Raw genomic sequence first — 18,845 nt, forward strand, 5'->3', positions numbered from 1 at the left:
GCTATGTATCTATGGCCTATCTATCTGTCCGTCTATCCATCTATCCATCCATCCATCCATCTGTCTATCTATCTATAACATATCTATCTGTCCGTCTATCTGTCCATCTATCCATCCCGCCACCCATCCATCCATCCAATCATCTATCTATCTATCTATCTATCTATCTATCTATCTATGGCCTAGAAATTAAAGAAATGAAAGAATGGAAATGCAGTTCTTCTTTTAGTCACCCATCACCAAGGGGTGTTTGACTGAATCATTAGACCCCTCTGTAACCACACACACAGTGGTCAGGCACACACACATACACACACACAGTGGTCAAGCACACACACATACACATGTCAGCCAAAGAGAAAACTACATACACAGTCACCATTACCAAAGTCATTGAGGCTAATCAATAGGCAGTGATGCCTTTCAAAAGTCAAGCGTGTTTTGTTTTAACAGCTGACTCCAGCTGTCTATTTTGGGCTCAGAGAAAAGGCAGCATAGCAGAGAAAAATAATAAATCTGTGGACCCGACATCAGCACATTCAGAATGCTCTGGAAAACAACGGGACAGATACTGGTGAGAGGTTTTAGCTTTGGGACTTTTACAGAACAAATTTTAATTGTGTTACTGGGATAACAAGCCTGCATAAAGGTACATTTGTATTGAAATAACGTCATATTAGATGATTATTTAACAACTATTTTGATGGCATATCCAATATTTAAAGAATCTGCATATTCAACATTTGTTTATGTTTCTGTTATAAATGATTCCATCAGAACTAAAAATCAATTTTTACTATAATATATCAATTGTTTCTTCTAGAATATATATATAAAAGATTAAACGTTTCTTACATCTTAGATATTTGTACAGAAAGTATAACCATTACAATTTCATATTCTGATCTATGGTTTTCACATTAAGTATAAAGCTCTCTTTTAATCCTTTATGTCAACAACAGTGGTGGACAATAGGAAAGTATTTTTACTCTACTGAAGGACATTTTTCAAGTATCTAGACTTGATCAGAGTGAAAAGTTTTACTTTAATACACTCTAAAGCTTAGTATCATATTGATTTCTAAGGAACAGAATATCATAAAGACTTAAGAGTCTTTTATAACCACCTACCAATCACCCAGACCACCCTAGTAACCATCAACTTAAGGCATCTTCTCTCAAGTAAATCTAAATAGATGTCCAATCGCTAATGCTAGACGCTCTAATGCTAATCTGTAGACGCTGCACTACAGAAGGTCATTGGCACATGTGATTCAGCAGTTTGACAGCATGCTGATTTCTGATTGTGACATCACGGTTGTTATGGTGATGCTGGAATCCCTGTGCCAGAATTCCGCAGGGCCGGCTTCTGTTTCACTGCAGTTGCCATAACAACAACGGATCTCTCCGTCAGAATCCCACAATGCTACGGCCCTTCTGCTGGGCCCGTCTATAAGAGGGATGACTTACATCCTTATGGGAAACAGGAAGATACCACCATCACACACATGCTGAAGTTCTACAGCTTTAAAAAAAATCTGAGCTTGTAAGCTCACAGTTTGGTGACATCTGGCTTAATCCATCAAGGACAATAAACTGCTCTTTAAATTATGAAATTATTGTTGAGAAACATTTAACCATGTGACTGAAAGAGATCTACTCGAGTTTGTTCAGCTAGCCTGATTGGTTCGATCCCAACTGTCTAAACAACCCACAGGCGACAAAGTCAGGGATTGCAAAAGCTCAGCTCGGGATAACTCTCGGGTGAATGTTTTACTAATGAGCTGACAGCTGCTCAGTCGAGCCATTCAGGAGCATCGTGTTTGGCCGGAGGAAAAGGTAAATAGAGGAATCCGTGGCACCGCTTTCATGGTGATTATGTTGTTATTGACATAAGTCCTGGGATTTCATGTTTGAGGAGTATCTAACTGAGGATTTGACGAATGGTTTGTGCTTGTTAAAAAACCGTGGTAAACAGATTTGCTGCCAAACCTCTTCAGGTAAGAATTGGTGTGTTGAAGAAAGCATGTGTGTTCAGCACCATGGACAGCACTACATTGAAACCACATCATCTCTTACTGTGTCACCTTCACCTTCATCTTATAATGATTACAATACAGCCCAAACAAACAGTGATGTGTCCTTAAGGACTGAAAGTGACTTTGTACAGGACTTCTCATGCTAATTGCTTTCCTATGACAAATCGCTTTGCTTCGCTTTGATTTCCTCACCTCTGTAAGTCACTTTGGATAGACGTGTCTGCTAAATGCCTAAAAGTAGACCCCCAGACATAAACAGAAACTAGGATTTCTGTTCTGTGTAGCTCAGTGGAAAAGCATTGCGTTAGCAATGCAAAAGGTCATGGGTTCGAACACAAACCGATAAAAATACCTTGTAATGGATAAAAGCGTCTGTCAAATGCATAAAAATATGTACAAATATTTTATTAAAATAAAATAAAATGATAAAGAAATATATTTAGTATTTATGCAGTATTAGCATAAATGTGTAACACTGTCCATGTTAACTGATTTCTACAGAAGGTCGGGTTTTTTCTAGGGCTGTCAAACGATTAATCGCAATTAATCGCATACAAAATAAAAGTTTGTGTTTGCATATTATATGTGTTTGTACTGTGTGTAATTATTATTTATATATAAATACACACACATACATGTATACATTTAAGTAACATTTTTTTAGATATATTTTATTTATTTTAGGGCTGTCAAAAGATTAATCGTGATTAATCGCATACAAAATAAAAGTTTGTGTTTGCATATTATATGTGTTTGTACTGTGTGTAATTATTATTTATATATAAATACACACACACATACATGTATACATTTAAGTAAAAATTTTTAGATATATTTTATTTATTTTAGGGCTGTCAAAAGATTAATCACGATTAATCGCATTTAGAATAAAAGTTTGTGTTTACATAACATATGTGTGTGTACTGTGTATAATTATTATTTATATATAAAAACACACACAATCATGTATATGTTTAAGAATTTTTTTAATATTTTTTATATTTATAATATCAATTATATAAATCTATATACAGTATATCAATACTAATATTTCTTAAATATATACGTGAATGTGTGTGTATTTATATACACATAATATTCAAACACAGTACACACACATGTTATGTAAACACAAACTTTTATTTTGGATGTGATTAATCACGATTAACCTTTTGACAGCTCCAATTTATTTATATATAATATAAATTATATAAATAAATATATATTTACATGTAATTGTTTCTAAAATGCATACATGAATGTCTGTGTATTTATACATGCATAATAATTACACACAGTACACAAACATATATACATATATGCAAACACAAACGTCTATTTTTTGTGATTAATCACGATTAATCGTTTGACAGCCCTAGTTTTTTCTATTTCTTTTGAAGCACACCCGATGTTGTTAAATCATGGTGTACGAACTTGCTTCGCATTTGACAAATAATGGTGAAAAAAATGTCCCAAGCGATCAGTACCGTTTAAAAAGGTCTTAATATGTACAATTTAGGTACAGTATACATTTGGTACCACTATGTACTAATATGAACTTTTTAAATACAATAGTGTACTTTTTATGGGGTACCACCCCAGCTCCATTTCTGACCATTTTTTCATACAGTGTGTAATGTCTTGCTTCATGCTATATTACACAAATAGATACAGCACTTCACAGTACAAACAACACAATGAATTATACACTCATAGTCAATAAAATGATACAGTCTTGAAAAATGCTCCTGGTCCTATTGTACATGAATGGTACAAGCTATTATGAAGATAAAAATGTCTGTCTAAGAAAAAGCTTGTGCACTTAACGTCCTGTCTCTGGTATTTTAACATCATAAATAATACATGCGATTCTATAGAGGAGTAATTGCTAAGACTGATAGGCCTACTCTAAGGACTTCCGTTTGAATTTATTTGCACTTTTAAGCATTTTCTGACATTTATAGAGATCATATGAAGAGTTTGGTTCCAAAACGTGACAAACGCCAGTCCTCCTTCTCTGCAGAATGCAATAAATCCGCTCAACCAATCACAGCACACCATTCCACGCATTGTAAACAAAAAATGGCGGCGTGTTAAATACACAAAGAGTTTTCCTCATCTTGTACTTCGTGATCAACAAACAAACAAAAACAAAATAATACTTTTAATGGCATTGATAAACCTGTGGTGGTTTTCTGTGGCGTTGAAGAAACGTAAGCCATCAAAATCTAATAATTTACACGAGAGGCACTCGGGCGAAGGAAAAATGCCAGCGGTTGCTTGTTCTCATACGACGGCTTCGAGCTTCTGTCATGCTAACACATTGACCCCAGGGGAACTTATGAAAAACTTTACATTATTTTACTCAAAGTCAACAAAAATCGAGCAGGACCAAAACATTTTACGGCTGATCACTGTCAAAAAAGTTCAGCGACAACGTCAAGTATAACCACAGCAATGAGAGTGTTCTTAATATAACAAAGTAAGTGTTTTGATTAATGTCATTAATGTTTATTTTTTTTAATCAGTGTATAGCACTAGTCAACTAAATGAATATAACATGGCAAAGATAAATGCACATTTATATATTGATTTAATAGATTTATAGCATTTTGGGGAAAAAACGTATTTATTGCATTTGCGGAAATGTTTTTTATAATAAATCTTTGAAAATCAAATTATGAATTTGAATTTTTAATGTTTTATAACCTAAAGATACCATGTGAACGTTTGTAACAGAAAATAGTGGTTCATCTTGTCACTTTCTTGGTATAGAAAACACGTTTTTACCTAAATTAAAATGGATTTATTTTTATTATCTTCATATTTAGTCATAAACTGCAAACACGAGTCATTACTAAGCAAAAATAACATTCTAATTACATTATCAACTATAAATGTAACAAGTAAATATACTGTTGTCAATTCGTCCATAATACTCACATCCAGAGAAACCCATTAGATGCGGGGCAGATCTGGAAGACTTTATTAAGACGGCTTATTAAATAGCTTTCAAATGCACGATGGAAGACACAATTAGGAATTGAAAGGGTTTGGTTTTACATAAAATCGATATTCAGCGCCTCTAACAAACATTCAATGTTAGTTGTGCAGAGGAAGCTTGACAAACAAAGAGCGTGTGAGAGCTACGAATGACAGGACTCGCATCTCAATGCTATTTCCCATCCGGCGTCCCTTTTTGCTAAAATTTGTGTCTGCTTATGGCGTGACAGTGACATTTGCGACCGAACACACGGGCGAGCCCCTCTGGACAGGCAAATCCTTTAAACTCTTAAGAGGTGCATATGTGGTAAAACATTGATCGTGGATGCTGTGTTTTATGTCTGTTTATCCTCTCCTATCTGCCTCTCCATGTGTTTCTCTCTCATTACTCGTAGTTTATCAAATGAATAGCCATGAAATTAAGAAACACTCCAGCTGTTTCATATGGCTGTATTGTGGAGACAGAACAGAGACTAAAATAAACGCAGTTTTACAGCTTTCAAGTGCCAGCAGCTGAGCATCTGAATTTACACAATCGAATCCAAAACTATGCAGAAATATGTTACAGAGTGACTTATAATATCAAACTATTTTACATTTTCTGCAGATGTAAATATTTCTGGCGTGTTGCTAGGGTCATAGAAATGGTTCCCAGGGTGTGGCAATATGACTAACTAAGGCTGTTTATGGAGTTCAGGGCTCCAGACTAATTTTTTCCACTAGGTGCACAGGGGCCCCCAACTGAAAATGTTAGGGGCGCAACCAGAAAATTTAGGGGCACACACCGAAAATCAACATGCTAACCAAATATCCACATTTCTACAAATTTCCACTGTATTACTAATAAATACTTTGATGATAGATGCAGAAAGTACAATGTGCTGTTTTAAATTCAGTGTCACATCACAAAAAAATGTCAAATTTGCTGGTCGCACATGTGCGACTGGATGTAAAATTCAGTGGCCACCATTTGGTGGCAGTCTGGAGCCCTGGAGTTTATAGGGTGTTTATTGTAGTTCCTAAGGGGTTGTAGTATGACCCCTGATGTCTTTATGATATTTGGGTCCATGCACTGGTCAAAAAATGGTCACTGGGGTCATAATATGTACCATTTAGTACCAGTATGTACCTCTGAGGTACTAATATGAACTCTTTAGGAGTAATTTTTGAATGGGTGCTTCCTGGAGACAGGTAGGGACCTTTTTTGCTTTGTACATTTATTTCAGGATTTTTTATCGACCCACAAGCCAAGTAAGTAATCACACACTGTATAATAAGAAGAGATAGACTAAAGTTTAATATTTAGGGTTAAGACGTAGTTTCGGGGTTCCCACGGGTCCTTGAAATCCTTGAAAGTTTGTGAATCTGAAGAAAAATTCAAGGCCCTGGGAAGTTTTTGAAAATATACATACATAGATACATAGTCATTGAAAGTGCTTGAAACTATTTATGCAAGACGTTTAATGGGGGAAAAAAATCCATGTTATTCCCTGTGTAGTGTAGGATAATATCATATAAATTCTAGACTTTTAAAGCACACGTGCTAAACTGTTCGCTTTACATTCTTATATCTTCTGTATGCGAATGTTGATTCATAACAAAATGCTTTTTTGCATAATTGTGTTTGACAAATGAAAACGTCTTGGGTTACGTATGTAACTGTTGTTCCCTGAAAAGGGAACGAGACGCTGCGTCTCTCTTGTCATACTTCCTGCATCTCTGTAACGCCGTCTTTGTCAATATTTCAGATAGCGATATACTTCCTGGTTCCTGTGTCACCCTGTCTTTGTCGTTAAGTCTCACCATTGGTTGAATTTGATGTACACATTCAGACGCACGTACCCCTGCAGGCGTCCCCAAAGTGTCACCGCAGTGACGCGCAAGTTCCCTCAAAAGGGAACTGTAACGATGTATCTTAAAAGGTAACACGATGTAACCTTAAATGTGTCCCCACATTTAGTCCTTGAATTTGAGGGTTTTGCACCTGTTCAGTTTGCTGAGAAGCCTGCCTTAGAAAGCACTTTAACAAACAATAACTAACTATAAATAAGTAAGTATCTGAAATGTTTCTTAGTTCAACCTTCTACTTTTTGTATAAAACACAAAAACAAAACCTGCAAGAACTCAAAGTACAGAAAAACTAAAACCTTGAGCGCTTTATTCATCTTGTGTAATGTCTGGATCTCTTAAACAACAATGGCCACCCTCTTTCTCAGCATACTTATACTTGCCCAATCCAGCTATAATACTTTAATTGAGCGCCGTCTTTTCATTAAGCGAAGATGAATATTCAAACACAAATATCCGAAGTGTCCTCGGGCGCAGCAGGGGAGCCGGGGCCTCTATAGCCATTCATTCGATACAGATTAAATTAAGAGACAAAATACTTCCCCCCATCTGCCTGTTAACTTGATAGCTTTAGTGGCGCTTCGACAAGCCAGCCTGAGACTTCATGTTTGCTGTTTGCAATTATCACGTCTATCAACACATTGTAAGTGCTAATGTTGCCATTAAACAACGAAAGGATCTTGATGTCAGACATCCGACATGGAAACTCACGGAAAATGTGCGTGTGACTATAATGTGGAGGCACTTAAGAGTGTTATAGTATAACCAGATAATAGGAAACATTACTTTTATATAAATAGCATGCATCCATTTTGCGACATAGCTCTATAATTGCAATGTGTTTCATGACATAAGTGTGCAAATAAAACATGGATAATTTCTTCTGTTGATAAGCAAAACAAATTGGTTTCTTTACATGTCACCTTCAGGCATATAGAATAATCTTGTGCAAATGTGCACTAAATGTAACGTTATGCAACACCTGAGGGAAATGAGAATATATGTGCAAATTGCACATCACTTCTCGACAGCTGAAATTCACCTCTTCAACTTCAAAATTGGACGATTGGGCCTCTTGCAGAACATTTTTATCTTATTATCTTCATTATACCAACAATATCACCTATGACTCTGCTTTCCTGCGAAAGAAACTAAAATGAGGCCACGCTTGGCGTATAACCAGCCTCAAAATGGTAGAAAGTATATCTGTTGGGAAACATCTACTGTACCTATGAAAAGTCCCCGATAGCTCCTAGTTTCAACCGATCGAGTTCAATTCATACCCAGGGCGGTAATAACTCAAGTCGTCTAAATGACAAGGTTAATGTAAAAGACCCACTAATGTAGAATCAATGTTGAAACAACATCAGCTAAATGAGTCTTCTACAGTAAATGTAGGCGAGAGGAGAAAAATGGCCTTCATTGATGTAAGCTGTGTGGTGCATTAGCAGGCTAGGGGGTTAGCATCACATTCAACATGCTCATTGCATTACAAAGACTCATTCACACAACACCAGCGTGAATAGCTGTTTTTCAACGGCGTGCCAGAGAGGCCGGCCCTTTTGGAGAGCGTCCACCAGTTGCCACCTTCTCCTGCATCGGAATGTAAAGCTCCCATCCTTTTGACAGATCTACATTCATAGATTTACAATCAGTAGTCTGTTCACATCCTTTCTCTTTTTTACTTAAATATAATTCAATGTATTTTGATAAAGAAGAAGATATTTGGATAAACGATAGTAAGCACACGGTTGATGGTTTCCATTGACTTTCATAGTACTTTTTAGGGCTGCATGATATATTGCTATTTGTTTTTCCTGCTATGGAAGTCGATGGATGAGGTCGACAGTCATTTATCAAATTTTTTGTGTTCAACAGAAACTCATACAGGATTAGACCAACATGAGGGTGAGGAAATGATGACAAAATCTTCATTTTTTGGGTGAACTATGTCTCTTTAAACCTAATACAACAACCTATCGACACTAAATTTATTAAACAAATTGATTTCTTAATAAAAAGTCTCAAACTAACCAGGGGTGCGTTTCCTGAACAGCCCAGTCTCACGAAACTATGTACCCACAGTCACGTAATTTTTTGATTATCCTTCGTGACACTGCCGAATTTCCGCGTTTTTTCGTGAACGTATTACAAATTTCTGTGTCATTGTCACGCATTGGTTACTCAACTGTTTTGTCCTATTTTACATAAAATTACATTCTTACCCAAACCCAACTCTAACTGTGGGTTCACATCAGCCGCATTTGAGGCGTCAAATTCGCGTCTATCGCGTTTAGTTGGAAGCTTGAACATTTTGAGTTTACTCGCTTCATTCGCGCATGAAATTCTAGTCATCAAGAGATTCACGGGAAATTCGCATCATGTGAGGGGCTTCTGCGACTCCGCTCGCTTTCTGTAATCACGTCACTACTAGAGCAAGCTCCTGATTGGTTAACGCGGCACGTTAAAGTCCGCAGCAACGCTTAATTTGCGCCATTTGCGCGAACTAGACGCGTTTAGCGCTATAATGCGTTTAGCGCTATAATGCATTTAGCGTGGCGTGATAGACGCGATTCCGCCTCATTCACGCCACGAGACCTCCAGACGCGCGTTAACGTGTCTTCACATTGACTTAACATTGAAATCACTCGCGCTTGACGCCTCTACCACGGCTGGTGTGAAAGCAGCATAACCCTTAAGCCAGGCAACAATGGTTTAAAAATCAGAAAATATAAAAAAATAAATCAGAAAAATAGTATAAACCAATACTTAAAGTGACATCCTAACGCAAACACCAAATCTAACCCTAAACCGAAGCAACAATGGTTTAAAAATAGTAAAAAAGCAGTTGAGTAACCAATACGTAACAATGAGACAAACAGAAATTCGTGACAGTATACGAAGAAGAATCAAAAAATTACTATAGGTACACAATTTCGTGAGACTGGGTAAGAACAACAACATAACTCATTGCTACACCACTATAGTATGATGCATAGTTGAAGAAACTAACTAGTTAGTCACAACTGTTTCCTAAAAATGTAGTAACTTTGTTGCACATCCGTCGTTTGAACCATGTTGGTTCAACAATATAGTTGATAATGTCCACGTCAATGGGCCAGGAAGTAAACAATCCGTGTATTTGTTGAAGTCCAAGAAAAGAGATATACGTTGGAGACGATAACTTGCGTCATTGTTTACTTTGGGATTTGTATCTTTGGTTAACATGTACTAATACACACTTATGCTGCGTTCACACCACCCGCGGTAGAGCCGCCAAGCGCGAGTGATTTCGATGTAAAGTCAATGTAAAGACGCGTTTACGTGCATCTGGAGGTCTTGCGGCGTGAATGAGGCATTTAGCGCGGTGCAAATTGAGTGTTGCCGCGAGAAACACACGAGTTGAAAAATTTGAAAACTCATTAACAATAACCGCATTAACCAATTAGGAGCTTCCTCTAGTAGTAACGTGATTACAAGAAGCGAGCGGAGTCGAAGAAGCCCCTCCCATGATGCGAATTTCTGTGTGAATGTCTCAATGACTAGAATTTCACATGCGAATGAAGCGAGTAAACTCAAAATGTTCAAGCGGCAAACTAGACGCGGTAGATCAGCAAAACCAGTTCAAACCACACTGGGAGACCAGCTAAAACTAGCTCACCGGCTTATGCTGGTCTTAGCTGGATGTTTCAGTAGGGAAATTAATTTTAAGAACAAAATATATTTAACTACTTAAGGTTCTTATTAAAAAGTAAAAAGCAGAAATGTCCTGATTTATAATATATAATGTATCTATTAAAAGAGTTTTAAATTTGAAATGCTGTTTAAATAACAAAAATGATTAAACAAACACAATGTAAAACCTTACAGCCAATACAATCTTTCTTTTAGAAAACTAAAATGATTGTTCTCGCCTCTTAAGTGCCATTTCTTTAAAATATACAACACTGTCAAAAACAATGGGCAAAAATGGTCCATGGGGCCACAAAAGTACACCTTTGCACCTTAAAAAGTATATATTAGTACATCATTTGGTACCAAATAGTGCATATGCTATATACATACTCAACTGTATACATATCTGTACCTAAATTGTACATATTAGGATCTTTATAAAGTGTACTGATGGCTTTGGACCATTTTTGACCATTTGACCAAAATATCCAATAAGTGAAGTTTGCACAAACTAAATCCCATAACATGAAGATTCCTCAAGCCACTACTACAACATTTGAATAGCGAGTAAATTGCATCTGCCAGAGATGCTGAGGGCTGCCATTTTGTATTATGACTCACACGAGCACAGGAAGTGAAGCGACAGGGCGACAGAGTCTAGTAACAAAATAACTCATCTGATTAATCCGCATTTGATCTGTTTTTGCAAGCTGATACATAACCAATCATTTAATGCTGCTCTCTTTAAACACCGTGACTCATCAGGCCATTATGAGACACACAACTGAAATGTACTACAATGTTACAACCACTATGATTCAGACGAGCAATATTCTTGCATTCATGCTTAAAATGAATAATGACCATCATAGCAAGCACGAAACCCTGATAAAGTCTGATCTTGTCAATAAAAGCTGCAGACGATGTGATGCATTTTACTGGATATTGCACTGCAGATGCATTTCGGTGCATGATCTCCATATTAGCAATTTCTTTTTTTATTCCTAACCTTATGTTGAGCATTTCTGGATGAAAAAGATGCTGGTTAGGTTTAAAGTATGGTGATTTAATTATTATTATTATTATTAGTGATGTTTGGGTATTTTCCTCTGTGCACCTGTTGGAAACGCACTCGTCTTGGCGCCCCCTGTCGGTCACGTGTTATATCTGCAGTGTGTACTACTGTAACATCATGTTAGTATGCAACAGTCGTGCCGACAGATTTACATCACGATTTTTACAAAAACAGCCTAAATATATTAAAGTGTCAAAGAAGATTACAAATATCTTAATAGCATTTACATAAACATTTACATTTTATGTTTTATGCGACGCATCCGTCCTTTACATTCCCTAATCATTCAAATGCCACGTAAAATACAGTCGCTATTTAATTCAAGCATAAAAAGAGTCATAAAACCCAAATCTTTCAACTCACCCACTCCGATTTTCTCGTCCTCAGTCGGTGTCCACATGATCCCGGTAAAATCACCAAGATAAGAGAAGAGTTTTGATGAAATGACACATGAAAGTAAACGCAAACGTGTTTATTTCACAGCTGTGTCATATTAAACATCAGCTCTGACTCTCCATCCGCGCGTTACGGATGCAGCCGCATCTTAGAAGGATGGAGACAATCATTTATTTATTTCATCGGCTCGGTCAGTCGGTGATTCACCGCCGCAATCCGTTAAATCACCCCGAGGACGAACTCAGTCACGCGAGTTGCGGGCGCGTGTGGCGCTTCGTGCGCGATTTTGAGGTGATTCGCGATGTTTAGTAGCATACGTGTGCCACGGGAGACTCTTCGGAATCAGCGCCGGTGCTGCGCCATCTTCATCTCTCGTCCGTTCGCCGTCACATGACGCAGACTGTCGCTCTTTAACGGGACGCGCGCTTTACCAGACGGTAGCGCACGGGAGAGCGCGCGCTCCTGTTGGACTTTTCCCGGACGGGTCGATGTTTCATGACAATTGCAGGTCACACTTCGCATCAGTTGTCGTGATACTGTGTAATTATGTTACGAAACACTGAATAATAGCACAAATGAACAGTGTGTACTACAAAACAAATTACCATGGTTACCCCTTTCAGGAGCTTTCTGTCATTAACATCTATTTTTTACAAAACACCCATGAATAAAGCCCATAGTAGACAAACTGTAGTACATTCTCCATTAACCATGTTTGTGTAACCATGTAATAAATCACTACTATGATTTACTACAGTTTTATACTAAACATTGAAGTATAGGCTACTGTAGTATTTTGTAGCATAGTATAGCATATGTACCTTTTTATATCCTATATAGTAAATAGAGAAACTGTAAATACTTTTGTATATATATTATTTACTTTAATACAGCTCAAAACACTAGTATCAGAATATTGTAGCCTATCAATTTACTAAAGTAAATATTGTACTGTATACTGTAATAGTGCTCCAAAACACTATAGTATCAGGAGATTTTAATCACCATTTGTTATAATAAATACTACTATATACTATAGTATTCTGTAGTATTAGGTAAACTGTAGTAAATACTGTAGTATACTATAGTACAGTTCAAAAACACTATAGCATCAGGACATTTCACCAATGTTTACTGTAGTAAATATTATTGTATACTATAGTGTTTTGTAGATTTACCCATAATAAATATGTAAACTATAGTAACTGTAGTATACTATATAGTATTTACTAGTGCATCTCAGAAACTTTATAGTATCAGGAAATTTCATCACTGTTTACTATGGTAAATATTATTGTATACTATAGCATTCTGTAGAAGTGCCCATAATAAATATGTAAACCATAGTAAATACTGTAGTATACTCAGAAATTTTATAGTATTAGAGAATTTTACTACCATTTACTATAGTATTTATTATGGTATTTACTATAGTTCGACTCAAAAACACTATAGTATTAGGGAATTTTACCATTGTTTACTATAGTATTTATTACCATAGTACAGCTTAAAAACTCTATAGCATTAGGGAATTTCACCACTGTTTACTATAGTAAATATTATTGTATATTATCGCAGTATAACTGTAGTAAATACTGTAGTGTACTACACAGTATTTACTAGTGCATCTCAGGAACTTTATAGTATCAGAGAATTTTACTACCGTTTACTATAGTAAATATTATTGTATATTATAACATTCTGTAGAATTACCCATAATAAATAAGTAAACCGTAGTAAATACTGTAGTATACTACATAGTATTTACTATAGTACAGCCTCAAAAAACAATATAGTATTAGGGAATTTTACCATTGTTTACTATAGTATTTATTACCATAGTACAGCTTAAAACCCTTATTGCATCAGGGAATTTCACCACTGTTTACTATAGTTAATATTATTGTATATTATAGCAGTATAACTGAAGTAAATTCTGCAGTATACTACATAGTATTTACTATAGTATAGCCTCAAAAAACACTCTAGTATTAGGAAAATTTACCATTGTTTACTATAGTATTTATTACCATAGTACAGCTTAAAAACTCTATAACATCAGGGAATTTCACGACTGTTTACTATAGTAAATATTATTGTATACTATAGTGTTTTGTAGAATTCCCCATAATAAATACATAAACCAAAGTAAATACTGTAGTACTACATAGTATTTACTAGTGAATCTTAGAAACTCTATGGTATCAGAGAATTTTACTACCGTTTACTATTGTCTTTACTATAGTACAGCTCAAAGATACTATAGCATCAGGGGATTTCACCAATGTTTACTATAGTAAATACTTTTCTGTATTGTTACCTATAGTAAATACATAAACTGTAGTAAATCCTGTAGTTTACTATAGTATGGCTCAATATCAGTGAATTTTACTACCATTATTACAGTAAATACTGTCTAGTATTTGTTCATGTGGGAAATTAACCATGTCTTTATTTTAGTAAAAGTATAGTAAGTTTTTGGTAGGATTGATTTGTATTGCTACAGTTTAATAACAAATTTCATGGTAAACTATAGTTACTATAGTAAATCTATGGTTCATTTGTTAGTTAATTCGCTAGTTAAAATATGGTTAAATTTAGGATTGGATCATAACAATGATGAAAATATGAAGCTATAGCAGTTATATTGTAGTAAAGATTAGTATGACTTAAATGAGTTTAGGAATGCCAATGACAAATGCAATGCTGATATAATACAATACTATTCAATTAGAATAAAATTGAAATTATTGCATATTTTTGCAAGAGCAACATTTTTATTATGTATTAATTCTGATGTGTTGATCTGATAAAAGCACTGCAGCGTAAACATGCCACATCTAAATGTGGGTTAACCAGCCATCTGCCAAACCTGTTATAAATCCTAATCTGACTATAATTATCTGGGTATAATTGCGTTGCCAGCCCACATTATCTATGACAAGCGTAAGTGTGTCCTGGGAATTCATGCATTTGTTATTGTTTACCATAAGTCATTCCAGCTACCTGTTGACAGAATACATAACAAAACATACTGTCTTATTTACACTCTCAATGAAAAATGCTTATTTATTATCATTTTATTTATATCTAATATATGTAGTATTCTGTATGCATGAGATTCTAACCCAAAACTACACAAAAAAAAAATTATCTTGTAGTAGTATCATTATATGAAAATGCAGATGAAGAGCCCTTCACTTTTTTTAAAGTGTAAGGGGGAGCAGATGGGGCAGGGTGGGATTTTCCACTTTTAAAAAATTTCTTTGTCATGCATTAGAAACATACAATCATACTGTACAAATGCATATTTATATTCAAATGCAACTTTTAATATTAGGCTTTAATTTAAAAAAATATATAAAAATGATGAATCTTATAATTAAAACAATGCATTTAGATTGTGTGGCATTGCTCCAAATCATCTTAAATTAGAATAACTGCTTGCTTTTTCCAAGCCATTGATGCATAAACTCAATTTCATTGTTTATTTTTAGTCAGTCTAGAGGTGATTTTCTGCTCACACCTCGATCCTGTGAGAACTGAATAAACATCCCGGACATGAGGTAACCATGGCGACGGGAACAGCAACCTGCCGCATTTTCCGAGGCGGATTAATGGTCATTGTGGGTGTTGCGGATTCTCCTGACCCGCCGAGCGAGTCGCCCACATATTTCCTTAATCAAAAACTTCATCTCAGTATCTCTCATATTCATTCAAAGTCTGCATCTATTGTCACAGAGTTTAGTGTTGCAAAAGCTTGAGTAGATTTACATATTTTTGGGATTTTTTTGTGTGCATTAGGCAGCAGCATGTATAAAAGCTGATGTATATATTATATATGACACAATACATTAGTATATTCTGCTGTAATAGTCTGAGGGATTTCTGTTTGTTGACTGAGATTCAGAAGACTCTCGAGGCCATGAACACACTGAGTCATCGCAATTCAACTGCGAACACTTCAGATGAAATGAATTTGCTCAGTTTGGATTTTACAAATTTATCAAAAAAGATATTCTTGCATTGCTTTGTCATGCACAGCTGTGTCTATGCCTGCATGTGGGTTTAAGGTTTAGTTTGATCACTTAAGACAAAATGTTCTAATATTCTGATTATGTTTAATAAATATATGCTTGGATTGACTCTTTATGCTGTGTAAACCATTAACCCAACAGTCTTTATATAACACAAAAGATTTAGAGTTTTTAAATGTTGGAGGCTATTATAATAAATATAACACCTGCTAATAAAAACAATATAATAACAATAAATCTCATAAGAGAGACAAATTCTGAACATGAATAATAATAATAAAACTTATCTCTACAGATGAGTGCTTTGTATAGGTTCAACATTTTTTTGAATTAAAATTAAACTGGTTTACAGAGACACCACGTGGTAAAAATATGAATTGCAAGATACCATTATTCTTATTGACTTTTGGGAATTTTATTCAATTCGAAATTGTATTAAAAAGGGCTCTTTGTATTGAAACACTTTATTTTGTATTTATTTATAGCATTTTCTGTCTGCTTGGAGACTCTTTGAAAGGAAATAATAGCAACACTTATTAAGGCAGTTCATGAGAACATCTAAAAATGGTCTACTAGAGAAACATCAACCTGTTTAAAGCTCAAGAACACACGGCTAACATAACAGGGTCATGCTGCTGCTTATACCACGAGTCTGTTGAATGCTGCATTCTGATTGGTTTAGAAATGTTTCATAGGTGTTGATTATTTTTCTGTAAACCACACACCTAACTTGATAAATGTTTAAAAAAATAGGCACCAGAGCAATGTTTGTGGTAACTGTGGTATAAGAGGAATAATTGACTCCCGTCCTTTGAATTATTCGCCTAGTGCCACATTATTTTCAAAATAATTCAACGGCCCGTCATCAATTATTTCTTACACATTACATAAACAAAGCAAGAAGTTATAAAGCATTTGTGTGTGTGACTGAGTGTATAAACAGGATTTTGAAGACTAACAATGTGGTCAATGCAAACCTGACTACTTCCTCATGATGTGGTGTCTAATACAAAAAGCTCTGGGTTAAAGTTTCTCTATATCTCATATGTGTGAAGAAATGTAGACTGCATCATGTTTATGGTCACACGCTTTAGAAAAAACATCATGAGGTTACAGCTCTGTAAGTCTTTCTGTTTTATTTCATATATTTTATCATGTTTTGTCATCTAAATGTGATGATTAAATAGATTTATTATGGGAAATAATCATTATTATATTTGTTTTTATTTTTATCTCTTAGATCTTCTCATATGGGCTCAAACTGTTGAGGCTTTGATGGATCAATTAACAGAATTGGGACAGAATGTGACTATAAACTGTGATCTAGATGTGAAAGAGGTTAACTGGTTTTTACTAAAACTACCAGATCCACCAGTTAAGATATTGCGCTCCATGGCAACGGGACCTTTTCATTACAATAGAACATTTAAACAAAAATATTTTATTCAATCAAAACATCAACTGTTTATAAATAATGTCACTCATGATGAGTTAGGAGTATTACTGTATGAACACAGACACAACAAGCAAACTTATTAGTGCCACCAGACTACACATCACTGGTAAGTGTATAAATCATGATAATCGTATACATTTTAACATAATTACAACTAAAACATCAACTAAACCCTTCAGTGATTGATCAATTGATCAGTATTTGTTATAAAATTACAGATCCAGGAAGCCAAAATAAAACTGAAGTGACGCATGTTGGGCCGACTCTGACAGAATGGAAGATTATTATATCTTCTGTATTTAATGCTGTTATGCTCATCGTGGTTATAGGTGAGTGATTTATATTGTTTAAAAAAACAGTATGATTTCAAAGTATATCTTGATATAAAATAAACATTTGTCATTATTTATTCACACCAATGTTATTCAACATCTGCTTTCAATTATTTTAACCTACACATTATTAAAGATTTTTTTCACACTGCCCTTTAATGTATAAAGACCAAATCTGTCAAGCTCTACCAAGAGAATAAAAACATGAAAAACAACAATCATCATTATTCATTAGTAATATTCCTGACCAAGCTTGTGTCCTGAATTAAAAAATGCACGTCACACGCGGTTAATGCTTTTGATATGACACAATGAACTTGAATGACAGAATGTTAATTTTTTGGGTAGAATTTACTTTTAAAATTAAATCTGAATTTACAATTTTATTCAAAGGACTTGCAGTCGCTCTTACTCATGAAAGAACCAGAAAAAGCACAAAACAATTTGAAGATATCGACCCACAGGAGCTCATGGATTTTGAAGACTCAACCGAAGTACAAGTAAGACATTAAACTATTTATTATGTAAGGAATAATTGATGACGGCTGTATAACACAATATAACTCAACACCTAAAGGATTATTTAAATTAAACTCATGTGATGTAAAGGAGTCAGACTGACAGGGTTTATTTTGTGATAATGACTAAAAGACGGTACATTATAATGCTAACTTATGTCTGGCTATAGCAAATAAATAAATGGACATTTATGAAGGTTAAAATTATGTTACAGAATTAAATGCTAATATTGATTTCTCTGTTGTTTTTCAGTATGTTCTGGTGGACATTCCCACACCATACAGTAGGTTTTAGTCTGTCCATGTCAACGTCACCTACAACTGCTCAAATGATGAACATAACTGATCCTGCTTCATTTCTTAGTGATAAAGTACAGTAATTATGTATTGCATAACTTTATCTATAGATAATCTTTAATCTTAAGAATCTCAGTTTATAATGACTACAGTTGTGTATAAGATGCAAC

At 35.0% G+C, this 18,845-nt stretch overlaps 1 protein-coding gene across 10 annotated transcripts in view; it reads right to left on the minus strand.

Moving 5' to 3' along the window:
* The window catches only part of LOC129453153 (dedicator of cytokinesis protein 3), a 171,086-nt gene extending 158,599 nt beyond the window's left edge, over window positions 1–12,487 (minus strand). For 3 of the 10 annotated variants that reach the window (XM_073861350.1, XM_073861347.1, XM_073861343.1), the window contains exon 1: window positions 12,003–12,481. In XM_073861350.1, coding sequence (XP_073717451.1) covers window positions 12,003–12,039 — 37 coding nt within the window. In that variant the 5' untranslated portion in view covers window positions 12,040–12,481. Of the gene's footprint in view, window positions 1–12,002 lie in introns of all 10 variants that reach the window. The other 7 variants (XM_073861348.1, XM_073861344.1, XM_073861346.1 and 4 more) reach the window with 5 other exon arrangements.
* Window positions 12,488–18,845: the final 6,358 nt, after the last annotated feature.

The sequence above is a fragment of the Misgurnus anguillicaudatus genome, chromosome 23 (assembly GCF_027580225.2).
Source record: "Misgurnus anguillicaudatus chromosome 23, ASM2758022v2, whole genome shotgun sequence".
NCBI lineage: Eukaryota > Metazoa > Chordata > Actinopteri > Cypriniformes > Cobitidae > Misgurnus > Misgurnus anguillicaudatus.